This window comes from Erinaceus europaeus, chromosome 17 (genome assembly GCF_950295315.1).
Source record: "Erinaceus europaeus chromosome 17, mEriEur2.1, whole genome shotgun sequence".
Taxonomy (NCBI): Eukaryota; Metazoa; Chordata; class Mammalia; order Eulipotyphla; family Erinaceidae; genus Erinaceus; species Erinaceus europaeus.
The window spans coordinates 58,842,237-58,869,436 of NC_080178.1; the positions used below are offsets into that span (position 1 = coordinate 58,842,237).

The 27,200-nt window shown below is 40.9% G+C and overlaps 2 protein-coding genes across 4 annotated transcripts; both read right to left on the reverse strand.

Moving 5' to 3' along the window:
• Window positions 1-283: 283 nt before the first annotated feature.
• TMEM126A (transmembrane protein 126A) lies at window positions 284-21,013 on the reverse strand. 3 transcript variants are annotated; one of them, XM_060176771.1, is made up of 5 exons: window positions 20,875-21,013; window positions 9,363-9,461; window positions 5,917-6,110; window positions 1,780-1,894; window positions 284-504 (listed from the first exon to the last, which is right to left on the reverse strand). In XM_060176771.1, exons 2-5 carry the CDS (start codon window positions 9,452-9,454, stop codon window positions 324-326), a joined length of 582 nt encoding a protein of 193 aa, XP_060032754.1. In that variant the 5' UTR covers window positions 9,455-9,461; window positions 20,875-21,013; the 3' UTR covers window positions 284-323. The 3 variants fall into 3 exon arrangements, with proteins under 3 accessions (XP_060032754.1, XP_007537565.2, XP_060032755.1); XM_007537503.3 differs by lacking the exon at window positions 20,875-21,013 and adding an exon at window positions 11,925-11,978; XM_060176772.1 differs by lacking the exons at window positions 9,363-9,461; window positions 20,875-21,013 and adding an exon at window positions 11,925-12,020.
• Window positions 16,557-27,063, reverse strand: TMEM126B (transmembrane protein 126B). The gene is made up of 5 exons (XM_060176770.1): window positions 26,946-27,063; window positions 23,911-24,032; window positions 20,875-21,062; window positions 17,386-17,497; window positions 16,557-16,999 (listed from the first exon to the last, which is right to left on the reverse strand). Exons 1-5 carry the CDS (start codon window positions 27,021-27,023, stop codon window positions 16,816-16,818), a joined length of 684 nt encoding a protein of 227 aa, XP_060032753.1. The 5' UTR covers window positions 27,024-27,063; the 3' UTR covers window positions 16,557-16,815.
• Window positions 27,064-27,200: the final 137 nt, after the last annotated feature.

A 27,200-nucleotide genomic window follows, 5' to 3' on the forward strand; every position in this document is an offset into this window, starting at 1 on the left:
CTTTATTTATTTATTGGATAGAGACAGCCAGAAATTGAGAGGAGGAGGGGAGAGAGAGAGAGACACCTGTAGCACTGCTTCACCACTTGCAAACTTTCCCTCTGCAGGTGGGGACTAGGGTTCGAACCCGGGTCCTTGTGCACTGTACTATGTATTATGATCAACCAGGTACACCACCACTCAGCCCTCAAGTGGCTAATTCTAAACTGGTATTCAGCCTTTCATTGTAATGCCAAATTATAAGTCTGTATAGTTAAATAATTTGACAAGTTTTTTTTTTTTTTTTTTACAATTTTAATTTTATCTATGCATTTGATTAACAATCACTGAGGTTCAGGTAACTGAAGAGCTTTTATAAGTAGTTTATATTGTCTGGACCCAAGATACGCTGTAAACATAGTCTGGAGCAAAACGGGAAATACCATTTTTCTAAAGATGGGCTTAGAAGTTCGAATCCAGTAATTAAAAATGTTTCCTTTCTCTGGCAGCAGGACTGAGTTATACCTGTAAGTAAACATTAAGACAGGTTACTGGAAAAGATAATTGTATTAAATAACACACCTATAAATAAAATTCCCATAAGTCTTAAAAGCTAGGTAGAGATTATGGTAATAATGCTGTAACATTAGTGTCTAGTATACTTATAACTGTCTCATCTTATCCTTTTTGCCTTTTTCTCCATTTCTTTTCTGGAATGCTCAAATAGCATAGATGTCTTGTTTTTTTAAATTGTATTTATTTTTTAAATTATCTTTATTTATTGGATAGACACAGCAAGAAATTGGGAGGGTTTAGGAAGTAAGGGAGACAGAGACACCAGAAGCACTGCTTAACCACTCACAAAGCTTTCCTCCAGCAGGTGGGGGACCAGGGGCTTGAACATAGTTCCTTTTGCACTGGAATGTATACACTCAACTAGCTGCATCACCACCTGGCCCCCGTTGTTTTGTTTTTTCATCAGATAATGGTGGTATATTTCCTATCACTCCCACTACCAAAGTTCTGTGCCCCTCCCCACCACCTAGGGATAGGCACCATAGTTCTCCCAAGGTCTTAAGATACAGGCTGAATTTTTTTTTTTTTTTGCAAGTTCATCTAGGAATAAGACAATTATTCTAGAGTGTCAGGCTTGTAGCTAGACACTTTCTGATGGACTTTCCTTTAGTGGAAGTGCTGAGACACTTAAAAACACTATATAATATAGTGTCACAACAGGTATAATTTTTTAATTTATTTTTTAATATTTATTCCCTTTTGTTGCTTGTTTTATTGTTGTAGTTATTATTATTGTTGTTATTACTGTCGTTGTTGGATAGGTCAGACAAATGGAGAGAGGAGGGGAAGACAGGAGGAGAGAAAGCCTGTGAAGCAACTCCTCTGCAGGTGGGGAGCCGGGGGCTGTAACCAGGATCCTTAAACCAGTCCTTGTGCTTTGCGCCACCTGCGCTTAACCTGCTATGTTACCCCCCGACTCCCCAGGCATAATTTTAAACTGTAGCTGGCAAAGTTTACCATGCCTTAAAAACAAAGTGTGCTGTGGTCTGGGAGGTAGCGCAGTGGATAAGGCTTTGGACTCTCAAGCATGCGGTCCCAAGTTCAATCCCCGGTAGCACATGTACCAGAGTGATGTCTGGTTTTTTCTCTCCTATCATTTCTCATGAATAAATAAGTAAAACTTAAAAAAAAAAAACCCAAAGCATGCTTGTTATTTTTAAACTGCATTTTCCTAGGTAGTTAATTTTTACTATAGTTTTTCAAATGATGAGACAGTAATCTTACCTGGCTGCTAGACCACCATTCACAGGTAAAGCCAAGAAAACAGGGTAGAGACCACCGAAAACAAGACCAACCAGTCCTCCTCGTATTATGGTGCAGGTTTCACAATTCAACTCACCTAGGAAATAAATTCATTCTGGGAACAAAGGTCATGCTAATCAAGCGAACAAAGAATGCAAGGTTCCCTTTTAGATAATAGGTTTGTAGGTAAATGCAATTCTATAACACATTAAGAGATAGTTAACAGGAGGTCCAGCGGTAGGGTTAACCAGGTTAAGCACACATGGCACAAAGCACAAGGAGTGGCCCAAGGATCCTGATTCAAGGTCCTGGCTCCCTACCTGTGTGTGTGTGGGGGGGGTTGGGGGGTTGGGGGGGCGCTTAATAAGCGGTGAAGCCGTCTGTGGGTGTCTGTCTTTCTCTCCCCCTCTGTCTTCCCCTCCTCTATTTCTTTCTGTCCTATCCAATAACAATGGCATCAATAACAACAATAATAACAACCACAACAACAATAAAGCAACAAAAGGAAAAAAAGAAAAACCAGCCTCCAAGAGCAGTGGATTTGTGGTGCAGGTACTGAGCCCCAGCAATAACCCTGGAGGCAAAAAAAAAAAAAAAAGCTAACCTATATGGGTAAGCTAAGCTAGCCAGGAATAACTAATAAAAAACCGTATCAGAAAAAATTCTCTTGTTCTGATTTTGACAATCTTGGTCTATACTGCTGGAGTTTTTCTTACTAGTAAACTTGTTTCTTTTAAAAAAAACCTTTGTAAGTCATGAGATTATATATATATATATATATATATATATATATATATATATATATATATGAGAAAAAAAGAGTGGTCTGGGTGGTAGTGCAGTGGGTGAAGCACTGGCCTCTCAAGCATGAGATCCTGAGTTCGGTCCCCGGCAGCACATGTACCAGAGTAATGTCTGGTTCATTTTCTCTTGCCTCCTTTCTCATTATTAATAATAATAATATATATCTTTCTTTCATATATATATGAAAGAAAGATAAGAGATTAGAGCAGGGGCTGGGTGGCGGTGCAGCCAGTTTGTACACAAACATCATGTACATGGATCTGGGTTCAAGCTCCCAGTTGCCACCCGCAAGGGGGTGGAGGGGGAAGCTTCAGGAGTGATGGAGTGGTGTAACAGGTGTGTGTGTCTATCTCCCTCCTCCCTCTCAATTTCTATAAAAAAAAAGAGGGGGATTAGATCACAGCTCTGCCATTTTTAAATTTTTGTGATGCTGGGAAATGAACCCAAGACTTTACATACACAAGGCTGTGTACCACTGGGCCACTTCCCCTGCGTGGAAATTACCATTTTACATTTCTACTTCAGTGTCAGAAGGTATCACTTGACAGGGCATGTGCCTTGCGATGCGTGTCCCAGCAGCACTTGGTAGTGCCATGCCACTGGAAGATGCTTCACTGCTATAAAAAGAGGAAAGTTTGCACAGGAACAGCTGAAAACTGGACATGTATAAGGCCCCCCACATGCACACACACAAAATTTCTGTCATGTAGTACAGCATGAAGTTCTTTATTCATTTCCAAGGTATTATAGCTGATTAAAACTAGAAACCAAGTTAATAATTTATATTTTGACTCAGCTTGGTCAGGTCTCCTTGGATCATAAAAGTTCTTTTTGTAAATTTCATGTATTTATTTGGTCAAGACAGCAACTGAGAGGGAAGGGGAAGATAGACACCAGTATTGCTTCAGTGTTTGCAAAACTTCCACTCCTACAGAAGGTGGCTGGGGGCTTGAACCCAGGTCCTTGAGCCTGGTAATATGTGCTTAAGCAGGTGCACCACCACCTGGCACCACAAACGTTCTTTTTTTTCTTTTCTTTTCTTTCCTTTTTTTTTTTTTTTGTTGGAGTTATTGCTGTTGTTGATATCATCACTGTTAGACAGGACAGAGAGAAATGGAAAGAGGAGGGCAGGACAGAGAGGGGGAGAGAAAGATAGACACCTGCAGACCTGCTTCATCGCTTGTGAAGCGACTCCCCTGAAGGTGGGGAGCCGGAAGCTCGAACCCGGATCGTTATGCTGGTCCTTGCACTTGGCGCTGTGTGCGCTGGTGTGCGCTTAACCCGCTGCGCTACGGCTTGACAAAAGTTCTTTCTATATTGATGATAGGGGTTCAGCATAATGCCCATCTAACTTAAATGTATTTGGAACAACACTTAAAAATGCAAATTAATTTTCATCTCTACTACCTACTATAGTCATAGTACTTTTTTAATTCAAAATTGAACTGAAAAATTTTCACAGTAAACTCAGTTTTTTTATGTTCTTAGCAAGGCTTCACCACCCTGGGCTGATTTTCATATAGAGAGATAGGAGAGGGAAAGACACCTAGCACCAAAGCTTCCTCCAGTGTAGTGGGGCAAAGTTCCACCTGCGTCACATGTATTATAAAGCAGGCACCCTCCCAAGAGGATTATCTTACTGGCTCTCACTCAAAATGCCATTGTTTTTCATTATAATCAAAGTATTCAGAGCACAAACTGTTCAAAGAGAACAAGTCATTATTTGGTAATTCTCAGTTATAAATTTAGTGCTTTGAGAAATATACTAAAGAGTATCACCATAAAATTTTTTTTCTCTTATGGTCCAGAAGGTGGCGCAGTGGATAAAGCATTGGACCCTCAAGCATGAGGTCCTGAATTCATCTTTACTTTCCAAGGAGCTTATCTATAACTTATTTTTATTTTTTTGCCTTCAGGGTTATTGCTGGGGCTCAGTGCCTGCACCATGAATCCACTGCTCCTAGAGGCCATTTCCCCCCTTTTGTTGCCCTTGCTGTTGTATTCTTGTTGCGGTTATTATTATTACTGTTGATGTCGTTCGTTGTTGGATAGGACAGAGAGAAATGGAGAGAGGAGGGGGAGAGAAAGACACCTGCATAACTGCTTCACTGCTTGTAACGCGACTCCCCTGCAGGTGGGGAGCCGGGGGCTCGAACTGGTATCCTTACACTGGTCCTTGCTGCGCTACCGCCCGACCCCCTTATTTTCTAAAGATTTCTTTCTTCTTTTTTGCCTTTTTTGTTATAGCTAGTGCTTGGTGTCTGCACTACGAATCCACCACTCCTGAGGACCATTTCCCCCCCATTTTTGTTGCTCTTGTTATTGCTGTTGTTGCTGGATAGGACAGAAATTGAGAGAGGAGGGGAGCCGGGGCTGGAACCGGATCCTTGCACTTTGCCCTATGTGCACTTAACCTGCTGCACTACCGCCCAGCCCCCCTAAAATTTCTTTATTATAGAGGAGAGGGAACCAAAATATTACTCTGGCACATGGAATACCAAGGATCAAGTCCGGGACCTCATGTTTGAGAATCCAACACCTCATTACCATGCCACCTCCCAGGTCCTTTTTAATACCTATTTTATGAAAAACCAGAGCACTGGTGGTCCAGGAGGTGGTGCAGTGGATAAAGCATTGGGCTCTCAAGCATGAGGTCCTGAGTTCAATCCCTGGCAACACATGTACCAGAGTGATGTCTGGTTCTTTCTCTCTCTCCTCCTATCTTTCTCATTAATAAATAAATAAAAATATTAAAAAAAAAAGAAAAACCAGAGCACTGTACTGATATATTCAGTACTAGGGACTAGGGACTGAATTTGGGGCTTCATATATGCAAGGGCTGTGCTCTAGCTACCAATTCACCTCCTTAGCTTTGATAAACATTTTATTATTTAATAATTAAATTTTATAATGTAGAAATAGTGATGGGGAAGAAGGAGGGAAGGAGAAAGAGAGAAAGGCCGTAGTAGTGCTCTGGCATATGTGGTGCTGGGGGTCAAACTTGAGATTTTAGGGCTGGCAGTTCCAAGTCTATTACTATGCTACTTCCAAAAAAAAAATTTTTTTTTTAAAATAAAGATAACATCTACTAGAAAAAGATTTTAAGTATTTTCTTACTTTAAACACAGTGGGAAAAGAATTGCATTACATCTGGATTTCACTTCTTTACTTTCTACATGGTAATAAAACTTAAGCTTATGTGTCTACATTATATAGCTACTTGATTTTAGAATTTCACGACTAACATTGTAAATGTTAGTTTTGGTAAATATTATATACCAAAGCAAACTGTGGTGATAGTGAAATAAAACTTACCTGTACTCAAAGGGAAATTTATCAAAGCTTTGTAAGACACATTTGCTGTCAAAAATGGGATCACTGTCATTGGTAAGCCAGAAGCTATAGGAGCCCGTGTCACATTTAGAACACGTCGAAAAAGACTGTTTGCTATTAGGCCACAGAGACCTGCATTAATTCCAACATATGTTGATCCATGTTCAAGTAGATACCTGAGGGGGTAAGAAAAAAATTTTTTTCCCTTTGGCTCTGCTGTGTGTATAAACTCTCCAACAATTGTGGCATTTATTACCGCATTCATCAGGACACATAAGAATAACTGGATATAATAATATACTATCTCCTGTAGCTCCCTCCCAAAAAACCTTTTAAAGTCAATATTATTTTATTTTAAAAGGATTTTGAATATCGTCAATATTAAAAGCCAAAGTGATATATTTAGACTTTGTTAAATGTATTTCCTGATTTTTTTTTTTTCCTTTTAAAGAAGGCTAATAGTATAAAACATTTCCCCAATTATATACCAGGGGAGAGCTCTGAAAAGCCTACATGCTTCTGGTTTATGTTCCCACAATGCCTAGCACTTACCTCTCCCACATCACATTAATAAAGCACTGCACTATCTTATAATCTTAACAGTTAGGTCCTAGTAATTTGTAAATAACTTTAAGATGGTAGATTAAAAGTTAAATCCTTGGTTTTGGTGGCACCTATACATGAGAGTCATTCAGTGAGGTACTCTTTGTTTTCATTTACATTTCCCCCGAAGCATGAATCAGGGACAGAATTGGGATGCAAGTGATATACTACCAGTGGAGTTATTTCCCTGACTCCTCAGTGATATAACCTTTGATGAGAAGAAAGCTGCCACCATCTTTTAAAACAAATATTTATTTATTTATTACCTTTTGTTGCCCTTTTTTTTTTTTTATTGTTGTAGTTATTGTTATTGATGTTGTTGTTGGACAGGAAAGAGAGAAATGGAGAGGGGAGGGGAAGACAGAGAGGGGGAGAGAAAGACAGACACCTGCAGACCTGCTTCTCCGCTTGTGAAGCGACTCCCCTGCAGGTGGGGAGCCAGGGGCTCGGACTGGGGTCCTTATGCTGGTCCTTGCACTTTGTGTCACCTACACTTAACACACTGCGCTACCGCCAGACTCCCCTTTTTTTTTTTTTTCAAGAATGATGTTCTGTTTTTTTTGGTGTTTATTTTTTTAGCAGAGCATTGCTTAATTCTGTCTGGCTTATGGTGGGTTTGAGGATTGACCCTGGAAGCTGAGTGCCTCTGACATTAAAGTGTTTTTGCATAGCCATCTCCCTGGCCCAATACTCTGGTTTTATCTTTCTCTCCCCCTTATTACATAATAAATATAGCTTAGAAAAAAGAAAAGGAAGGGAACTGTTAGCTAGATCCCATAATCCCCTACTTAATCCATTTCACACAATAGCTAGAGCTCTGCATTTAATTTATAGGCATGAGTTCCTTAGTTCAATCCCTGGCATCATAAATGCTAGAGGGATGCACTGGATCGACCTTCTCGTGGTGCATCCCGTGAGTACCCATTTATTGGGGAAACTGAAGATCCTTCCTAGCCGACTGAATCCACATGGATCCCAGTCACTTTCAAAGCCAGCAACAAGCAGACATCAGGCTCAACCTAACGCTGTTGACTGGCTACGGAAGAAGGGCAAACGCTAGAAGAAGATAAATGCTAGAGTGATGCTCTTGTTCTTGCTTCTGTTAAGAAAACCTTTAATAAGAAAAAAAAAAAGCACTGTGTTCCTCCAACTTCATGCTCATGTCCTTTGACTTCAGTAATAATATTTTCTCAAATATGAAATATCTTTGCTATCCTGTTGCTCAGACACATGACATTCTCTAACTGAGGATACTGTCTCCTACTCTCTCCTTCAATCTCTCACTGTGCTGGCTTCTCATCCTGTTTGGTCTCAGATTTTCAGTTTAGTGCCGCCCTGCTAGCTCAGTCAGATTTTCAGTTTAAGTGGAACCCAGTAAAAGAGACTTTTTGATAATGAGGCTTAAAAAGGCTAGTTCACTCACTGTTCTCATAGATCAGTATGTTCCCTGTGTACCTTCTCTTTTTTTCTATTTAATTATGTCACTGAGGCAGTAGAGAGAAGAGGGGTCATCACTGGGGCTTCACCGCTCCACGCCAACTTTTTTCAGATAGAAAGACAGAGAGCAAGAGATTCCACAGCTCCCTTCAGTGTGGTGGGAGCCAGGCTTGAACTGGGGTCAAGCAAGTACATGATTTCAAAGGAGCCATCTTGCTGGCCCTGATTAATATCTTAAAAATCTTATAATCATGATCCCACCCCTTCAACATTCTTTGTCTACATATAACAATTTAAAAGTTATTTTAAAGTTTTGTTATTTAAGTGAGGTTATAAATGTCTCACTAGACTGAGCCAAATGGAAAAACTGAGAACTATCATATAAATAGATATGTCGAAAGACATGAATTCTAGCCTTAGCTTAGAGCAAAATGGTTACTCTTTCTGGATTTATTGTTTTAATGTCAAGCATCTCCTTCTGGTATTCACTGTTATTTATACTCAAATGTGATATAATAAGTCAATGGAAATTCACCTGGGGGTGGGGGGTGGCACATTCTATAAAGCATACATTACAATGTGCAATTCAAGTTCCAAGGACCCCACCCACAGGGGCAAGCTTCACAAGTGGTGAAGCAGTGCTGCATGTGTCTGTTTCCCTCTCTTTATCTCCCCTTCCCTTTCAATTTCTGTCTCCTAGATTAAAAAAATAGTCATTCTTAGAGAAAATAAAAGAAAATTCACCTGGTACAAAAAGAGACTCCAGCATTGAAAATTCCTTCATATGGTAGGGGCTGGTCTTGAACTTGGTTCACATGCACATTACCCAAGCGAGCTATTTTGTTGGCCCAAAAGATGTTTTTAAATTAAGAAGGGATTGGGGCCAGGTCGTGGTGCACCTAGTAGAGTACACGTTACAATGCACAGTATCCAAGTTCAAGCCCTTGGTCCCCACTTGAATGGGGGAAGATTTACAAGTGGTGAAGCAGAGCTACAGATGTCTCTTTCTCTCTCCCTGTTTTCCCCTTCCCTCTCAGTTTCTCTTTGTTTCTAAGACAAATAAAACATAAAATAATAATAAAAAAAGGTTTAATGGGGAGTCGGGTGGTAGTGTAGCGGGTTAAGCGCACATGGCGCGTAAGGATCCCAGATTGAGCCCCCGGCTCCCCGGACCTGCAAGGGAGTCGCTTCACAAGCGGTGAAGCAGGTCTGCAGGTGTCTGTCTTTCTCTCCTCCTCTCTGTCTTCCCCTCCTCTCTCCATTTCTCTCTGTCCTATCTAACAATGACGACATCAATAACAACAACAGTAAAAAACAAGGGCAACAAAAGGGAAAATATATATATATATAAAAGATTTAATGATAAAAAAAGTATGAAGTGATATTACCTTTCTGATTCTGGAAGTTGGCTAATTTTTCTGGTTATAATGTTGAAAATTAAGTCTTCCTGGACAGTATCATCTGGTTCATGATTTTCCATTTTCACCCTTCAAAAAGAAAATATAATTTTTAGTGATGTATATCTATAGGAAAAAAAAAAACTTGTAAAGTCTTTGGGATACCATAAATATTTCATTTTAAAAGAACTAGCTACAGGGGCTGGGTGGTGGCACACCTAGTTGAGCATATACATCACCATATTTGAGAGCCTGGGCTTAAGCCCTGGCTCCCCACTTTTGAGGGAGGATGCTTCATGTGGAGTGAAGCAGGTCTGTAAGTGTTTTTCTTCCTTTCTCTCTATCTGTCCCTCCCTTCTTTTTTTTTTATTTTTTATTTTTTTTTAAAATTTTTTATTTAAGAAAGGATTAGTGAACAAAAGCATAAGGTAGGAGGGGTACAACTCCACACAATTCCCACCACCCAATCCCCATAACCCACCCTCTCCCATGATAGCCTTCCCATACTCTAGCCCTCTGGGAGCATGGACCCAGGGTCATTGAGGGTTGCAGAAGGTAGAGGGTCTGGCTTCTGTAATTGCTTCCCCGCTGAACATGGGCGTTGACTGGTCGGTCCATACTCCCAGTCTGCCTCTCTCTTTCCCTAGTAAGGTGTGTCTCTGGGGAAGCTGAGCTCCAGGACACATTGGTGGGGTCTTCAATCCAGGGAAGCCTAGCCAGCATCCTGGTGGCATCTGGAACCTGGTGATTGAAAAGAGAGTTAACATACAAAGCCAAACAATTTGTTTAGCAATCATGGATCCCAAGTTTGGAATAGTGGAGAGGAAGTGTTAGGGAGGTACTCACTGCAAACTCTAGTGTAATCCTGCTTTCAGGTATATATTTTGCAGTAGTTTATGGATACGTGTGCACATACGCTCTCTCTCACAGAAACTGGTGTATGTCTAGGTTATGGGTGTCCCTCCCTTCTTAATTTCTGTCCTGTCAAATAAAACAAAAAAAAAAAAGAAAAAGAAAAAAACCGGCTGTCAAGAGTGATGGATTCAAAATGCTGGGACTGAGCCCTAGGAATAACTGGTGGCAATTTAGAGAGGAAAAAAAAAATAGCTGCAGAGGACTCAGTTGAATGTGCACATTACCTCTCTATCACACTCTTCCCTCTTGATTTATGACTGTTTCTATCCATTAAATAAATATAATAATAAAAAATTTTAAGAGGGAAAAAAAAAAGAAAACACATACTCAGCAGTTTCATGTCCAGGTATTCCTTACAGTGTAAGTCAATAAGCTTTTCCAAAGGGCAAAAGCGTAAATATCAATATTTTACATAGCAGGTCACAGGTGGTCTTGGTGAAATTTCAAGCTTTAGCGTGAAGTTTAGAGACAACAGCAAAGAATAATAGGGTTTAATGAAATTAGATTTTCTTGGCTCATTACCATTCATTTGCTACAAGATTAATCTACAATACTAAGTATTTATTCGGTACTTGCTCTTATAAAGTCTTCTGAATAATGTTGGGTATATTGAAATTTCAATGTCCTCTGACTTAAAATTAATCTAATAATAATGCTGGCGTTGAAATTTATTTCGAGATTTCCTGAACTCAAACATTCAGGGTCTTGGTTACAATAGTATATCTACAGTTTATTCTACAGGAGCTCTGCATGATTTTGCTGGTGGGGGGTGGTGGTGGTGGTGTGTGTGAAAATGACAACTATATGGTTCAGAGTATATAAAATATATGCTACATGTCCTAATTTTTTTTTTTTTTTTTTGCCTCCAGGTTTATTACTGAGACTCGGTGCCTGCGCCACGAATCCACTGCTGGTGGAGGCTGTTTTTTTCCCTAGAGAAAGATAGATGCCTGCAGACCTGCTTCAGGACTTGTGAAGCGAACCCCCTGCAGGTGGGTAGCCGGGGGGTTGAACCAGGAACTTTGCAGCGGTCCTTGCGCTTCGCACCAAGTGAGCTTAGCTCGCTGCGCCGCCGTCCAGCACCCGTCCTAAATAATATCTCCATAAAGTCCAGCTTAACGCTATCACTAGTTTTCTGTTCTACGTTCTGCATATTGGTGAGGTTCCCAGTTCTGTGAGCCTCTTGGGTATGTTATAGTTCATTTCTACAACAAAGCTATTAAAAAAACACTCTTATTTCTGTAAAACGAGTGACCAGACACAGCGCAGTAATAAGCCTATCAAAGTCAACGACAACTTTAAGTATTACAAGCATTTCGAAAAGCTTCTGCAATTTCACGAGTTCCGAACAAGACGTAATGGGCAAAGCAGGGCCTCTGAAAATTAAGTTAGGCCAAGATCATTCTAATGATACAGAAATCCTGGATTAAATTCAGTCGCAGGTACTTCCCCGCTAGCATCTTACGTTAAACACAAGGTCTCAAATAAGGAGAAAGTGAAAGCTGATCGGTGTGTTAATGGTAATCCCCTGAGCGCCCCACCATCCGCTCCTCCGCGCTGCCAGTGAACCGCACGTAATCACCCCGTGATCCTGATACCCAGACAATTACTGCACTTTTGTCAGTGGAAAGCTCCCACCTTTTGCTGTCCCGGAAGTCAGTTTCTTCTAGGGTCTTCCTCAACCATGTCAGGGTTCACCACAACCTGTCCTTTCCTCCCATGGGCGCAGCCATTTTGGATAGCACGTGATTTGCCCAAGGAAAGCGCTGATTGGCCACCCAGCTTCGGTTGCTTTCGGCCAACCTGCGCTTCCTTGGTTAAGTGCCGGGCTTCAGGGTATTGAGATGCGGATAGTGCCCACGGTGTGGCAGTGCACCGTGCTTAACTCTTGGCTAATAGAGCTTAGGTTTGAATGGCATATATGAAAACAACATAGTCAAGCGGGAGAGACAGCATAATAGTTGTACAAAAAGACTTCATACCTGAGATATATACACAGATTCAATCCCCCGCAACACCGTAAATCAGCTGAACAGTGATTTCTTTTAGCCAAGAACAGTGGTCTTGGCTAAAAGAAAAAGGAGGGGGCCAGGCGGTAGCGCAGCGGGTTAAGCGCGCAAAGCGCACTATCAGGTCTGAGTCAGGGTTCTAGCCCCTGGCTCTCCACCTGCAAGGGTGAAGCAGGTCGACCTACAAGTGTCTTTTTCCTGTCTCTTCCCCGCCTCTCTCGATTTCTCTCTGTCCTATCCAACAACAGCAATGACAACAATAACAATGAGTACAACAATAAAAATGGGGGGGGGGGAAGGCCTCCAGGAGCAGTGGATTCCTAGAGCAAGCACCAAGCCCCAATGATAACCTTGGAAGCAAAACAAAACCAAACAAACAAAAAAGAAAACAACGTGGTTTTTAGCATACTATATTCTTTCAGAAGTACAAAAAGGACTCGCCCCATCAATTTTATAATGTCCCTCGGATTTCCAGCTTACAGTGTTTTGTTATGACCTCGCTAATTATCCCACCATAATTTAAGCACCTCAATAGCAAGAATTTACTTTTCAGAGATCCCTGGTTCTCTGCCGAGGTGTTTATCCTAGAATGGGGCGGGGGGCTCAGTTAGTCAGCAAGATGGAGAACCCAAAATATAAACCAAGACTGAAGACCCAGTTCTCATCTTCGAGGTTCGTTCTCATCCATGAAATGGGAGAGTACGTCTTGAATATTTTGTAAAGTCCTGAGGCCAACCAATCACAGGATCCAAGTGAAAATCTTGTTCCTGACTGTCTTTTAAAATCTATAGAATCTTTAAGGAGATCAAGTCACTTATAGAATTTTTTATTTAGGGGCCAGGCAGTGGCGCACTTGGTTAACCGCGCACATTATAGTGTGCAAGGATCCAGGTTCAAGCCCCTGGTCCTCACCTGCAGGGGGAAAGCTTCACGAGTGGTGAAGCAGGACTGCAGGTATCTCTCTGTCTCTCTCCCTATCTTCCTCTCTCAATTTCTCTCTGTCTCTATACAATAATAAATAAAACATTAAAAAAAGAATTTATTTAATTTTAATGAGACACAGAGATGGAGAGACTAGAGCACTGCTCAGTGCTGGTTTATGGTGGTTCTGGGGATTGAACCTGGAATTATTATGCTATCTCAACTCACCTCTTTTTTTTTTTTTCTTTCTTTTCTTTTTTAATGTCTGTTCAGTCTGGTTAATAGGCTGTCCTTTTATCTGAAATTACAAATTTTTAATTTCATTATTTTGTTGGTTTTTCCATTTCCAGTATTATTTTCCATGGAGATCTTTATCCCTTCCTTTCTATCATCTTTCTTTCTTTCTCTCTTTTTAGAATGTATTCATCAATGAGAGAACCAGAGGATCACCCTGGCACATGTGATAATGGCAAGCTATTAAGTTAAGTTGAACACTCTTGTCACTGAGCCACTCTATCACTTCTAGGGTTGCTCCTTTCCTATTCTTATCTGGGATTTTTTTAAGCCTTATTTTTATTTATTTTTTAAATAATTCTTCATTTTATTATTTCCCCCTTTGTTGCCCCTGTTGTTTTTTTATTGTTGTAGTTATTATTGTTGTTGTTATTGATGTTGTTGTTAGAGAGGACAGAGAGAAATGGAGAGAAGAGGGGAAGACAGAGAGGTGGAGAGAAAGACAGACACCTGCAGAACTGTTTCACTGCCTGTGAAGCGACTCCCCTGCAGGTGGGGAGCTGGGAGCTCCAACCTGGATACTTAAGCCGGTCCTTGCCCTTCGCACTATGTGCACTTAACCGGCTGTGCTACTGCCCTACTCCCTTTTTATTTATTATCTGTTTAGTTTGATAGAGCAGAGAGGAGGGGGGGAGATAGAGAGGGAGGCATATCTGCATCACTGCTTCACCAATCGTGAAGCTTCCTCCTCTCTGCAGTTGAGGTCTAGGAGCTTAAAGCCTGGTCTCTGAGCATGGTAACGTGCACTCAACCAGGTACATCTCTGCCCATCTTCCTTACCAAGGATTTAAGTTGCTCCTTTTTTCCTTTAAATATATTATTTATTTGATAGATGTAGAGAGAAAATGAGAGGGAAGGAGATAGACATCTGCAGCACTGCTTCATGGCTTGTGAAGCCTTCTGCCTCTTCAGTTTCAAGCCTCGGGCTTGAACCTGGGTCATTATGCATTTTAACATGCACTCTACCAGGTGTGCCACCAGTTCTTTTTTAAAGTTAATTGATGTGAAAACTTTCCCCCCCCCTCTGGAATATGTATGTTTTGTGCTGATTTGACTTTAGTGTTAGCTGTATCTGATATATTTTAAACTGTTTATTCTTTTAACTCAGGTCAAAATATTTTCTCTTAAAACATTATTTGAGAGAAATTGAGAAGTGAGATACAGTGAGAAGCAGAGACATCTGTAGCACTGCTTCACAGTTCACAAGCTTACCCCCCTGCAGAGGGGGACCTAGGGCTGGAAACCAGTCCTTGGGCATTGTAATATGCACATTCAACCAGGTGCACCATTGTCCAGTTCATCAAAACATTTTCTAATTTTTCTTTTTTTTAAAATTTTTAATATATTTTATTGATTTTTATTGTTGTTGTTATTGATGCCGTTGTTGTTGGATAGGACAGAGAGAAATGGAGAGAGGAGGGAAAGACAGAGAGGGGGAGAGAAAGACAGACACCTACAGACCTGCTTCACCGCTTGTGAAGCGACTCCCCTGCAGGTGGGGAGCCGGGGGCTTGAACCGGGATCTTTCTGCCGGTCCTTGCGCTTTATGCCATGTGTGCTTAACCCGCTGCGCTTCCGCCTGACTCCCATTTTCTAATTTTTCTTTGCTTTTATGATCTGTGGGTTCGTGAGAAGTGTGTTAGTTTTCTAAAGTTCCAATTTCCAGGTACCTTTCTGTTACTGATCTCTAATTCAGTCCATTTTGGCCAGAGACTATTCTTTTTATCAATATATTGAATTTTTTTCCAGATGTACTGATAATTTCAATTCTCTTATTGGGTCATTCTGGTAAATGTCTCATGTAAGGTTGACAAGAATGTATACCCTGCTGTTGTACTAATGTTCTAGCAGAAGTTGACTGATAGTAATTGTTTAAGATTTATCACTTAATATCTATTTATTTTTTATTTCAGAGACCTGGGACTTTGTAAGCTCAGGCATAGAAATCTTTTTTCACACAATCATTATGCTATCTCCTTTACCCTCTTTGTAAAACTTGAAGAGTTTTTTTTTTTTTTGCTCAATCGTTCAGAGAAGGCTGTTGAAATCAACTTTTATCCTCTATTCAAATAGGTTTTTTTTTCTTCCAGGGTTATTGCTGGGGCATGATGCCTGCACTACGAATCCACTGCTCCTGGAGGCATTAGTGATATGGTCTCTCTCACTCTGCCTCCATTTAAAAAAAAAAAAAAAGCAATGAAACAGTAATAAATTCTTCCTAAATGCTTTCCTCTATAATACTGTAGTATACATTTCCTTATCATTTAACTCTTGACTTATAATGAAACTCCCATTAAGGTTATCTGCTGGTTTCTCAACATAAACTTTAAAATTTAAAGCAAAATATCATTTTTTTCCTCATAACTTTTCTTTTGTCCAAGTAGTTAATACTTTTGCCCAAATAATACATCCTAAATATATCCATGACTTACATGTATAATTCTCATAGCATCTGAATGATATCTGCTTACATTTATTTTTTTCCTTATTGGGGGGATTAATGGTTTACAGTCAACAGTAAAATACAGTAGTTTGTACATGTATAACATTTTCCATATAACAATTAAACCCCCATCTAGGTCCTCCTCTTCCATGTTCTCCCCCCCAGAATCTTTTACTTTGGTGCAATACACCAAACCCAGTCCAAGTTCTGCTTTGTGCTTTCTTATTTTTCAACATCTTCTTTTAATAATTTAATAGTGACTGACAAGATTGTGGGATTAAGAAGGGTACAACTTATACAATTCCCATCATCAGAGAGCCACATTCCATGCCCTCCATTGGAAGCTTCCCTATTCTTTATCCCTTTGGGAGTATGGACTAATGATCTCTATGTGGCACAAAAGGTCAGAGGTCTGGCTTCTATAATTGCTTCTCTACTAGACATGGGTGTTGACAAGTCGGTCCATACGCCTCAGCCTGTCTCTACTTTTCTCTAGTGGGGTAGGGCTATGGTGGGATTCCAGGACACATCGGTGTCTGCTCACATTTTTTTATTTCACCTTTAAATCTGAATTATTTTTGGAGGAACATGTAACACAGTGTCTGAGTGTTCAGTAAATGTTTAATGAATGAATGAAAACAGAAGTATATCATGTCTTATGACCTTTCAACCCATTTTCACATACAATGAAGAAAAGACAAAGTAACATTTACTGAATTATTATCGAATATCTGTTACATACCAGGCAAAAGGAACAGAAATATATTGTTCAGAGTTACTTTTAACTCCTTCAGTAATACATGAGTTCTCTCTCATCATAAAAAGGTTCATTCTTCTAATTTAATATCTTTTTAATCTTTGGCTAATCTTTATGTACAGTTTTATGAGCTTTACTTTTAAATGATTCATACTGATTTAGACCATTTATTATTCCAAAGAACGTTTGAAAGACTAGAGGAAATGTCATTACTTTTATCTGTGCTTGACAAAGTGACACCCAATAAAGTATAACCCTTCCTCTTGGTGGCAGTGGGACAGTGTGATACCTAAAAAGAGGGGAAAAAAAAGTTAGTTACTATTCCTAGATCTACTTTTTTTTTTTTTTAACCGGAGCACTGCTCAGCTCTGGCTTATGGTGGTATGGGGGACTGAACCTGGGACTTGAGAGCCTCAGGCACGAAAGTTTCTTTGCATAGCTATTATGCTATATCCCCACCCTCTAGATCTGCTTTCTATGAAAACATTCACTGGCTTCTTTTAAATTAATAATTTCTATTATAATTATTTCAAGTAGATAGTAAAAAAAGTTAAAACAAATTAGCTATCTGAAGTACCAAACCACTATATTTTGATTAAAATATATTAGTAGCTAAAAAGGCATATATTAAGCCTAAAAAAAAAGGGGGAGGGTGAAAAATACAGAGGAACTTACTTGACTGCCAGACGACCATTTTTAGAAAAAGCCAAGGCAGCAGGATACAAAACTCCACATACCATGCTAACCAGTGAACTTCTCAGAACACAATTTTCCAAACTTATATTACCTGGAAAACAAAAGTAAAATAGGCCTTTCTTTAAAACTCAGGATAAGATCTATGAAGATAGTCTTGTGTCTTCACAGAGTAGTGATGTGCAGTCATAAACCTCAATGAAAAAAATTGTAGAAATATTAGAAGACACATAATGGTTATGCTAAAAGACTTTCATGACTGAGGTACCGATGATTCTAGGCTGAATCCCTAGAACCCCTGTAAACCAGAGCTCAACAGTGCTCGTGAAATAGAGAAAAATCAATCTATGGCACTTACTACACCAAATACATCACATTAAAAAATAATAATAATGTCGTTGTTGGATAGGACAGAGAGAAATGGAGAGAGGAGGGGAAGACAGATAAGGGGAAAGACAGACACCTGCAGACCTGTTTCACCACTCCGTCCTTGCGCCCGCACTACTGCCCGACCCCCATGCATCACATTTTAAAAATAATTATTTATATTTTATTTATTTAGGATAAAGACAGAGAGAAACTAAGAGGGCAGGGACAGATAGACAGGAGAAACAGACACCTGCAGGACCACTTCACAGCTCCTGAAGCTTCTCCCCTGCTGTTGGGGACCAAGAGCTTGAACCCAGGTCCTTGCTCACTATAATGTATGCTCAAGCAGATACACCACTTCCTGCCCCCCCCCAAATTATTTATTCTACATAAAGGACAGCTTTCTCATATATATAATTATTACAGAAACAATTTCACAATGAAGAATATTAACCCAACAGAGAAGACTTCTGGATTCCAGGTCAATACATTTATTTATTTATTTATTTGTTTGTTTGTTTGTTTGTTATTTTGCCTCCAGGGTTATCGCTGGGGCTTGGTGCCTGCACTAGGAATCCACTGCTCCCGGAAGTTATTTTTTCCCCTTTTGTTGCCCTTGTTGTTTATCATTGTGGTTGTCGTTATTGTTGGGTAGGACAGAGAGAAATCAAGAGAGGAGGGGAAGACAGAGAAGGGGAGAGAAAGACAGAAACCTGCAGACCTGCTTCACCACTCATGAAGAGACCCCTTCCCCCACCCCCCACGGAAAACCAGGGGCTCGAACAAGGATGGTCCTTCCGCTTCCCACCTTCACCCCATGTGTGCTTAACCTGCTGCAATACTGCCCAGTTCCCTATACATTTATATGTGTCATGTGCCAGGTAATAGGTATAGTGTTGAGTAAGAGATCTAATCTCTGATCATTTGATCAGTCTACCAGTTTTCAAAAAAAGGAGGGGTCATGTGGCAAAGCTCAAGGACCGGCATAAGGATGCGGTTTGAGCCCCTGGCTCCCCACCTGCAGGGCAGTAGATTCACAGGTGGTGAAGCAGGTCTGCAGGTGTCTATCTTTCTCTCCCCCTCTGTCTTCCCCTCCTCTCTCCATTTCTCTCGGTCCTATCCAACAACGACGACATCAACAATTATAACTACAAGGGCAATGAAAGGGGGGGAAAAAAGACCAATATTTCAATAAACAGGTTTAAGTGTGGACAATGCTTTGAAGGCAAAAATGAATCAAAACTGTTTCCAGAAACCTCACTTACACTGAGTAAATCAAGTTTTGTAGGTAAGTGATTTTATTTTTATTCTATTTGCAAGATACACACACACACACACACACACACACACACACACACACACACACACACACACACACACCTACGCACTGCTTAACTGGCTTGTGGTGGTGCTGGGGATTGAATCTGGGACCATAGAGCCTCAGGCATGAAAAGTCTTTTTGTATAATTGTTATGCTATCTCCCCGGTCCTGGGGATAGAACCTAAGGTTTTGTGCATGCACACATAGTATCACTAATTCACTTCCCTGACCCAATTATCTTTTTTTTTCTCTAGAGATCTATATATTTATGAAAAAGAGAGAAATAGAGCATTACTCTGGCACATGTAGTGCTGGAAACTGAACTTGAGACTCACTGCACGAGAGTCCAGTGCCTTATCTACTGAGTAACAACTCAGGCTGCTATATATCTTTTTCAAATTTAGGACTTTATATACACACTCTATCCTGCATCACCTCCTGGGTCCTTTGAGGGAGATATATTTATAAAGGGGTCAGAGATTTCTGTCAATTAGAGTGAAATGTAAAGTAAGTGAATAAGGCAGAAAATAACATTCAAACTACATAATATACTAGATACTGTTACGCCTTTACATAAAAGTTGTTTTGGGAGTCAGGCAGTAGCTCAGCAGGTTAAGCACACGTGGTGCTAAAGCACAAGGACTGGCGTAAGGATCCGGGGGGCATAAGGCTCCTGGTTCAAGCCCCAGGCTCCCCACCTGCAGGGGGTTGCTTCACAGGCGGTGAAGCAGGTCTGCAGGTGTGTCTATCTTTCTTTCCCCCTCTGTCTTCCCCTCCTCTCTCCATTTTTCTCTGTCCTAACAACGATGACATCAATAACTACAACAATAAAAAAAACAAGGGCATCAAAATGGAAAATAAATAAATATTAAAAAAAAAGTTATTTTAATTCTCACAACAACTCTGTGAGATAAGTATTGGGCCGTCAGAAAAATCATGACACATTTTCCTATGCAAAAATACAAGATGACTTTCTGACAACCCAATACAATCAGTCCTAATTCATAGATAACTCAGTCCCAGAGATAAAGTGACTTGCCCAGTATTACAAAATTCAAGTGATGGTAGATAGGATCTGAAATCCTGTGTAGAATCAATTTTAATTTAAATTTTTTAAAAATATTTATTAAAAAAAAAATTATTCCCTTTTGTTGCTCTTGTTGTTTTATTGTTATAGTTATTATTGTTGTTGTCATTGGATAGGACAGAGAGAAATGGAGAGAGGAGGGGAAGACAGAGAGGAGGAGAGAAAGACACCTGCAGACCTGCTTCACCGCCTGTGAAGCGACTCCCCTGCAGGTGGGGAGCCGGGGTTCGGACGGGGATCCTTATGCTGGTCCTTGTGCTTTGCGCCCACCTGCGCTAACCCGCTGCGCTACAGCCCGACTCCCCTTAATTTAATTTTTAAAAAATATTTTATTTTTGAAAAAGATACATAGGAAGAGAGGAAAGAGAGAGAGAGAGAGAGAGAGGATGAATCACTGAGCTGAGCACTGCTCAGCTCTCGCTTATGGTGGTACAGGGGATTAAACCTGGGACTTTGGAGCCTCAGGCATGAGAGTCTGTTTGCATAACCACTATGTTGTTTCCCTCAGCCCTCAATTTTATACATATATACAGTATTTGCCTTGCTTAACTAGGAGCATAGTTGAGGGAACAAAATAACACAGTATATCATAAATCAAACGGAAGGAATTATTGTTATCAGCAGCAACAGTATACATTAATGAGTAAATTTACTTAGACATGGTAACACTATATACTGATGAAATAAAATTTACCTGAATGTAAAGCATTAGTTACAAAGAGCTCGTAAGTCATGATAGTAGACAAAAATGGAAGTGCTGTCACTGATGCATATGTCTTCAAAGATTCGTGCTGAACCTTGAAGCTGCTTCTGAGAATAATATTTGCCAATATTCCATTGAAGCCAGCGGTTGTTCCTAAGAACACTGAATTATTGAAAGATCTAAGAGGAAAAAGGGGAAGATTAAGTTCAACATATTTTCCTGATGGGTTTATATCTTCCAAAGTGGTCATTTGGTATTATAAATTTAATTTATTATTGGCTGGAGACGGAGAGAAATCGAGAAGGGTTGGAAATAGGAAAAAAGACAGAGAGATAACATGTTGTCCTACTTTACCACTTGTGAAGGTTTCTCCCTGCAGGTGGGGACTGGGGGCTTGAACCCAGGTTTATGCATTATATATAATGAGTGTAGTTAACCAGGTGCATCACTGCCTGGCCCCTCAAAGTAAAAAATTCTTGAGCACTTACTGTATATAGCGTATTTTTCTGGTATTAAAGTTAGGAGAATGAATGAAGCAAAACCACCTCCCCCCCAAAAAAAAAATCCTTCATGGAATGAGCATTCTAATAGGAGGCTCTTTTTCAGAATATTTGAGGGGGCCAGGCAGTAGCACATCCAGTTAAGTGCACATAGTGCTAAGCACAAGGACCTGCACAAGGATTTGGGTTCGAGCCTCTGGTTTCCTACCTGTTGGGAGGGATGCTTCATAAGTGGTGAAGCAGGTCTGCAAGTGTCTTTTTTCCTCCTCTCTCATTTTCTCTCTGTTCTATCCAATAAAAATGGAAGAAATGGTTTCCAGGAGCATTGGATTCATAGTGCCAATACTGAGCCCCAGTGATAACCCTGGAAGAAAAAAAAATATTTGAGTGGTTTTAGAGGGAATTCTTTTACAGAAAATCAATTTTGGTCATAAATAAAAATGAATATATTCCAAAGTAGTCAACTTTTTTTTTTTAATGTTTATTCATTTTCCCTTTTTCTTGCCCTTTTTTTTTTAATTGTTGTAGTTATTATTGTTGTTGTTATTGATGTCACTGTCGGATAGGACAGAGAGAAATGGAGAGAGGAGGGGAAGACAGAGGGGGCGAGAAAGACAGATACCTGCAGGCCTGCTCCACTGCCTGTGAAGTGACTCCCCTGCAGGTGGGGAGCCAGGGGCTTGAACTGGGATCCTTATACTGGTCCTTGTGTTTTGTGCCATGTGCGCTTAACTTGCTGCTCTACTGCCTGGGTCCCTAGTAGTCAACTTTTATGAGCTTCCCAAACTTTATTCAAAGAGACCAAGCAGCTCAGTTTTATTTATTTTGACTCACACTTGAAGGCAGAAATACCTAAAGTCAAAGATCAACATCCTTTAGTTTTTTTTTTTTCCAAGTTATATTTAATCTTTATTTATTGGACAGAGACAGCCAGAAATCAAAAGGGAAGGGGGTGATAGAGAGGAAGAGAGACAGAGAGACACCTGCCACCCTGCTTCACCACTTGAAAAGCTTTCTGGGAGTTGGGCTGTAGCGCAGCAGCTTAAGCACAGGTGGCGCAAAGCACAAGGACCGGTGTAAAGATACAGGTTGGAGCCCCCCCCATCCCCGGCTCCCCACCTGCAGAGGAGTCGCTTCACAGGCAGTGGAGCAGGTCTGCAGGTGTCTTTCTCTCCCCCTCCTCTGTCTTCCCCTCCGCTCTCCATTCCTCTCTGTCCTATCCAACAACAACATCAATTACAACAACAATAATAAGTACAATGATGAAAACAACAAGGGCAACAAAAGGGAATAAATAAACATAAAAAAAAGAAAAGCTTTCCTCCTGCAGGTAGGGACCAGGGGCTTGAACCTGGGTCCTTGTGCACTATAATATGTGCGCTCATCCAGGTGAGCCACCACCTGGTCCCAACATCCTTTGGTTTTATTCGTAAGTGCTATTAATATAAAAGTCAAAATGGCATGCCTGAGACATTAGGAGTCTAATCCCTGCACCTCCATAAACCAGAGTCTGGTAAAGAAAGAAGAAAAATGGGGGCCAGACGGTGGTGCACCTGGTTAAGCAAACACATTACAGTGTGCAAGGACTCAGGTTCATGCCCTGGTTCCCACCTGCAGGGGAAAAGCTTCACAAGTGGTGAAGTAGGGCTGCAGGTGTCTCTCTTCCTTTCTATCTTCCCCATCTCTCTTAACTTCTCTGACTTTATCCAATAATAAATACTATTAAAAAAAGAAGACAAATGAAAAAATCAAAATTGCAGTGTGGCTGTATGTATTTCATGAAATCTTTCTTATCTTTTTGATTCTTTATTTTAACACTTTACTAATTTATTTGGATAGAGACAGAGAAATTGAGAGGAGACTGGGAGACAGAGACACGTGCAGCACCGCTACACCACTTGTGCTTTTTCTTTCTTTATTATTTTTTTATATTTATTTATTTATTTTCTTTTTTGTTGCCCTTGTTTTTTTATTGTTGTTATAGTTATTATTGTTGTTATTGATGCCATTGTTAGATAAGACAGAGAGAAATGGACAGAGGAGGGGAAGACAGAGAGGAGGAGAGAAAGACAGACACCTGTAGAAAAATGGTCACCAAGAGTGGTGGATTCATGTGTTGGTTATAGAAGCCCCAGTATCTATAACCCTGGAAGCAAAAAAAAAAAAAAAAAAGGTAGGGAGTGGTCAAGGACCTGCATAAGGATCCCAGTTCGAGCCCCCGGCTCCCCACCTGCAAGGGGGTTGCTTCACAAATGGTGAAGTAGGTTTGCAGATGTCTATCTTTGTCTCCCCCTCTGTCTTCCCCATCTCTCTCAATTTCTGTGTCCTATCCAAAAACAAGGACAGCAATAACAACAGCAATGACAAACAACAATGGCAACAAAAGAGAAAAATAGCCTTTAGGAACAGTGGATTTGTAGTGCAGGCACCCAGCCCCAGTAATAACTCTGAAGGCAAGCAAAAAAAAAAAAAAAAAAAAGGTTTTGCAACAATAACATTTCTTTTTTAGTCTGGATGTATCTCTTACCTTTCTTCTATAAGACCTTGAAATTTCTTTTCTAAGAATTCAATGACTGTTGGTCTTTTGTGTTTTGCATCTCCTAAAGAAAGACTGTGCTGGTCATGTGTGAATGTTGCTATCTTGAGATCCTGGAAAATATAAAATTTTGTAATCATAATAACTAATGATAACATTAAATCCTATCAGTTCTTTCTAAAAAAAAAAAAAAAACCACAATGGGGGGCTGGTTGAGCGCACATGTTACAATGTGTAAGGACCCAGGTTCAAGGCTCCTGTCCCCACTTGCAAGGGGAAAGCTTCATGAGTGGTGAAGCAGGGCTACAGGTGTCTCTCTGTTTCTTTCCCTCTCTATCTCCCCCCTTCTTCTCAATAGCTGGCTGTTTCTAGCCAATAAATAAAGATAATAATCATAATAAAAAAAACCCACAATGGGATGCCACAGATGGAGCTCAGATCCTTATGCTTGGGAGTCCAGTGCTTCAGTCACTGCACCAGCTCCTGAGCCCTAAATCGTATCAATTCTACAGATTAAGAGTAAAAAAAAAAACAAAAAAAAAACAACTTAGTAATATGCCATATATAACCTGCTTTTACACACTTTATATTAATCAGGAGTAGTGAACTCTTGTCAGCCTGCTAGACAATAAATAGATTTAAGCTTATTCATTTGCTTTCAGGGTTCTCACTGGAGCTTGGTGCCTATACTATGACTTCACCATTCTCAGGGGCCTTTTTTTTTAAAAAAAAGATTTTATTTATTTATTTATGAAGACAGGAGAGGAGAGAGGGAGAGAGAAGGAGAAAGGGGGAGTGATAGGGAAAGGGAGAGGGAGAGAGAGAGAAAGGACCAGACATCACTCTGGTACATGTGCAGCCATGGGCTGAACTTAGGACATCATGCTTGAGAATCCAATGCTTTATCCACAGCTCCACCTCCTGGACCACTCCTTTTTTTTTTTTTTCCTCCAGGGTTATTGCTAGGCTCTGTGCCTGCACCATGAATCCACTGCTCCTGGAGGCCATTTTTTCTACCTTTTGTTACCCTTGTTGTTGTAGCCTCGTTGTGGTTATCATTATTACCATTGTTGATGTTGTTCGTTGTTGGATAGGACAGAGAGAAATGGAGAGAGGAGGGAAGACAGAGAGGGGGAGAGAAAGATAGACACCTGCAGACCTGATTCACTGCCTGTGAAGCGACTCCCCTGCAGGTGGAGAGCTGGGGACTTGAACCGGAATCCTTATGCCGGTCCTTGCGCTTTGCGCCACGTACACTTAACCCATTGCGCCACCGCCCCACCCCTGACCACTCCTTTTATTGCATCTCTCTCTCTTTTTCTTTCCTTCCTGGTAGAGGCAGATAATGGAGAGAATGAGAAAAAGACAACTGCAGCACTGCTCTAGTTCTTATGAAGTTCCTTCCTCTACACGTGGGTACTGGGAACTTGAAGGTAAGTCATCTCACATATGTTCACAGGAACTGAACTCAGGACCACTGGGTTGAGGATTCAACAGTATCTACTGTGACACCTCCCACGCTACTGCAAATGGTTTTTTGATTCACAAACCTTTGAGACATTTGTTGGGTAATGATCACCTCTACTTTTACAGATGAGAAAAATGAAGTTCAGACAGGTTTAGTCCCCCCCCCCCAAAAAAAAAAAAAAAAGAAGGCAGGCCCTTTTACTTAGTTTTTCAAAAGCAGCATTATGGGGCCAGATGGTGGTACAACTGATTAAGTACATGTGTTACAATGCACAAGTACCCAGGTTCGAGAGCCCGGTCCCCACTTGCAGGGGAAAGCTTTGCAAGTGGTGAAGCAGGGCTGCAGGTGTCTCTCTCTCCCTCTCTATTACCCCCTTTCCTCTTGATTTCTGGCTGTTTCTATCAAATAAATAAGGATTAAAAGAAAAAGCAGCAATATTAAAGCTCAGAAATAAACTGGAAACTTTTCCCTCATTCCCTTCACAGAAGCAGAGACAGAGAGAGAGCATGTGCCTATGTCAGCAATACAGTGGCGGCTAGGCTACTCTAGCAAATTTCTGATAGGATTTTTAACGGGTACTGATTTGTAATGATTTTGCGCTAACCAATACCTGATTTAAAAATCATCCAGTTGAAGGCTACCAACTGATCAACACAGTAACAATTGCAAGAGTGCATTTATGTATGTTTATAGCTTACAAAGTATTCTGCCGTTCTATAGTGCTTAGTGTATTATTTCACCGGATCTTTACATTTTTATTTAACCACACATTCATCATTCAGGGAGCGTCTGGCATTTGACAGACTCCTGGGTAATCAAGACAGTCATGTCTACAGGAGCTCACAACCCAATTAGAGGTCAGCACAAAAGGGAAAGGAACTTAGATTTGGAATGAGTGTGCTATTGTAAGAAAAAAAGGAAAAGAAGAAAGAAAAAGACAGGAAAACTCACTGTGTTAGGAAGAAGTATGCAAGGGTTTCCTAGAGGTAACAACAACTAAAAAATATTTTATTTATTGGACAGAAAGAAATTAAGAGGGGGTGGGGAGCCAGATACCTGCAGCACTGCTTCACTGTTCGTGAAGTTTTTAAGCAAATATTTGAAAACAGAATTTGGTGGTGCTGACAAGGAGTCAGAAAGGCAGGAGCTGGGAGGCAGTCAAATGCGAAGAAAAGGTCTTTCTTTGCAAAGAAACAGAGGCAAAACAAAGGAACAAAACAAAACGCATCAAAGGCTGAGAAGACAGTATAATGGTTCTGCAAAAAGACTTCATGCCAGAGGCTGTGAGGTCCCAGGTTCAACCCCCAGTACTATAAGCCTAGGCTGAGCAGTGCTCTGGTCTGTCGGTATTGCATCAAGCAATCAGGGCTAGACTTGAGCTCTAAGTTCTCTCTCCCTCTTTCTGTGGCCTTCTGGGGACTTAACTGCGACCTGCACGGACTTGGGAGCTGCTCTCTGTAGTTTTTCAAATCGTCCGTACGCACACTCCATAAGAGTCTGTCAATATGTTGGGTCTGCACAAATACTTGGACCCATTCGTACCGGTGCTGGAGCCTACCTTTCGCGCTTCCTCGGGTCCCACCGGCCCCGCACCCGCACTCAGGTCGGACTCGGCCGCACGTCTCAGTACAGCCATCTTAGCGTCCCACGTGACTGGTGGTGGGCGGGGACTCAGGAGGGCCAGGGCGGGAAGTCGAGCGGGCTCACCCCTACCCAGTCAAAAGCCGCGCCCTCCATCCTGCCCGTGATAGGGCGGAGCGGCCAGAAATTGCGGCTGCTCATTGGATGCGTGGGCCAGCCCCTCCCTCCAGCC

Excerpts from the sequence above, each read along its gene's own strand:
- TMEM126A (XM_060176771.1), bottom strand. The coding sequence starts at position 9,454 with ATGGAAAATCATGAACCAGATGATACTGTCCAGGAAGACTTAATTTTC. Across the intron at positions 6,111-9,362 it reads CAACTTCCAGAATCAGAAAG|GTATCTACTTGAACATGGAT; the intron begins GTAATATCACTT and ends TTACCCCCTCAG. Across the intron at positions 1,895-5,916 it reads AAATTTCCCTTTGAGTACAG|GTGAGTTGAATTGTGAAACC; the intron begins GTAAGTTTTATT and ends TTTATTTCCTAG.
- TMEM126B (XM_060176770.1), bottom strand. The coding sequence starts at position 27,023 with ATGGCTGTACTGAGACGTGCGGCCGAGTCCGACCTGAGTGCGGGTGCG. Across the intron at positions 24,033-26,945 it reads GACCCGAGGAAGCGCGAAAG|GATCTCAAGATAGCAACATT; the intron begins GTAGGCTCCAGC and ends TATATTTTCCAG. Across the intron at positions 17,000-17,385 it reads AATGGTCGTCTGGCAGTCAA|GTATCACACTGTCCCACTGC; the intron begins GTAAGTTCCTCT and ends CCCTCTTTTTAG.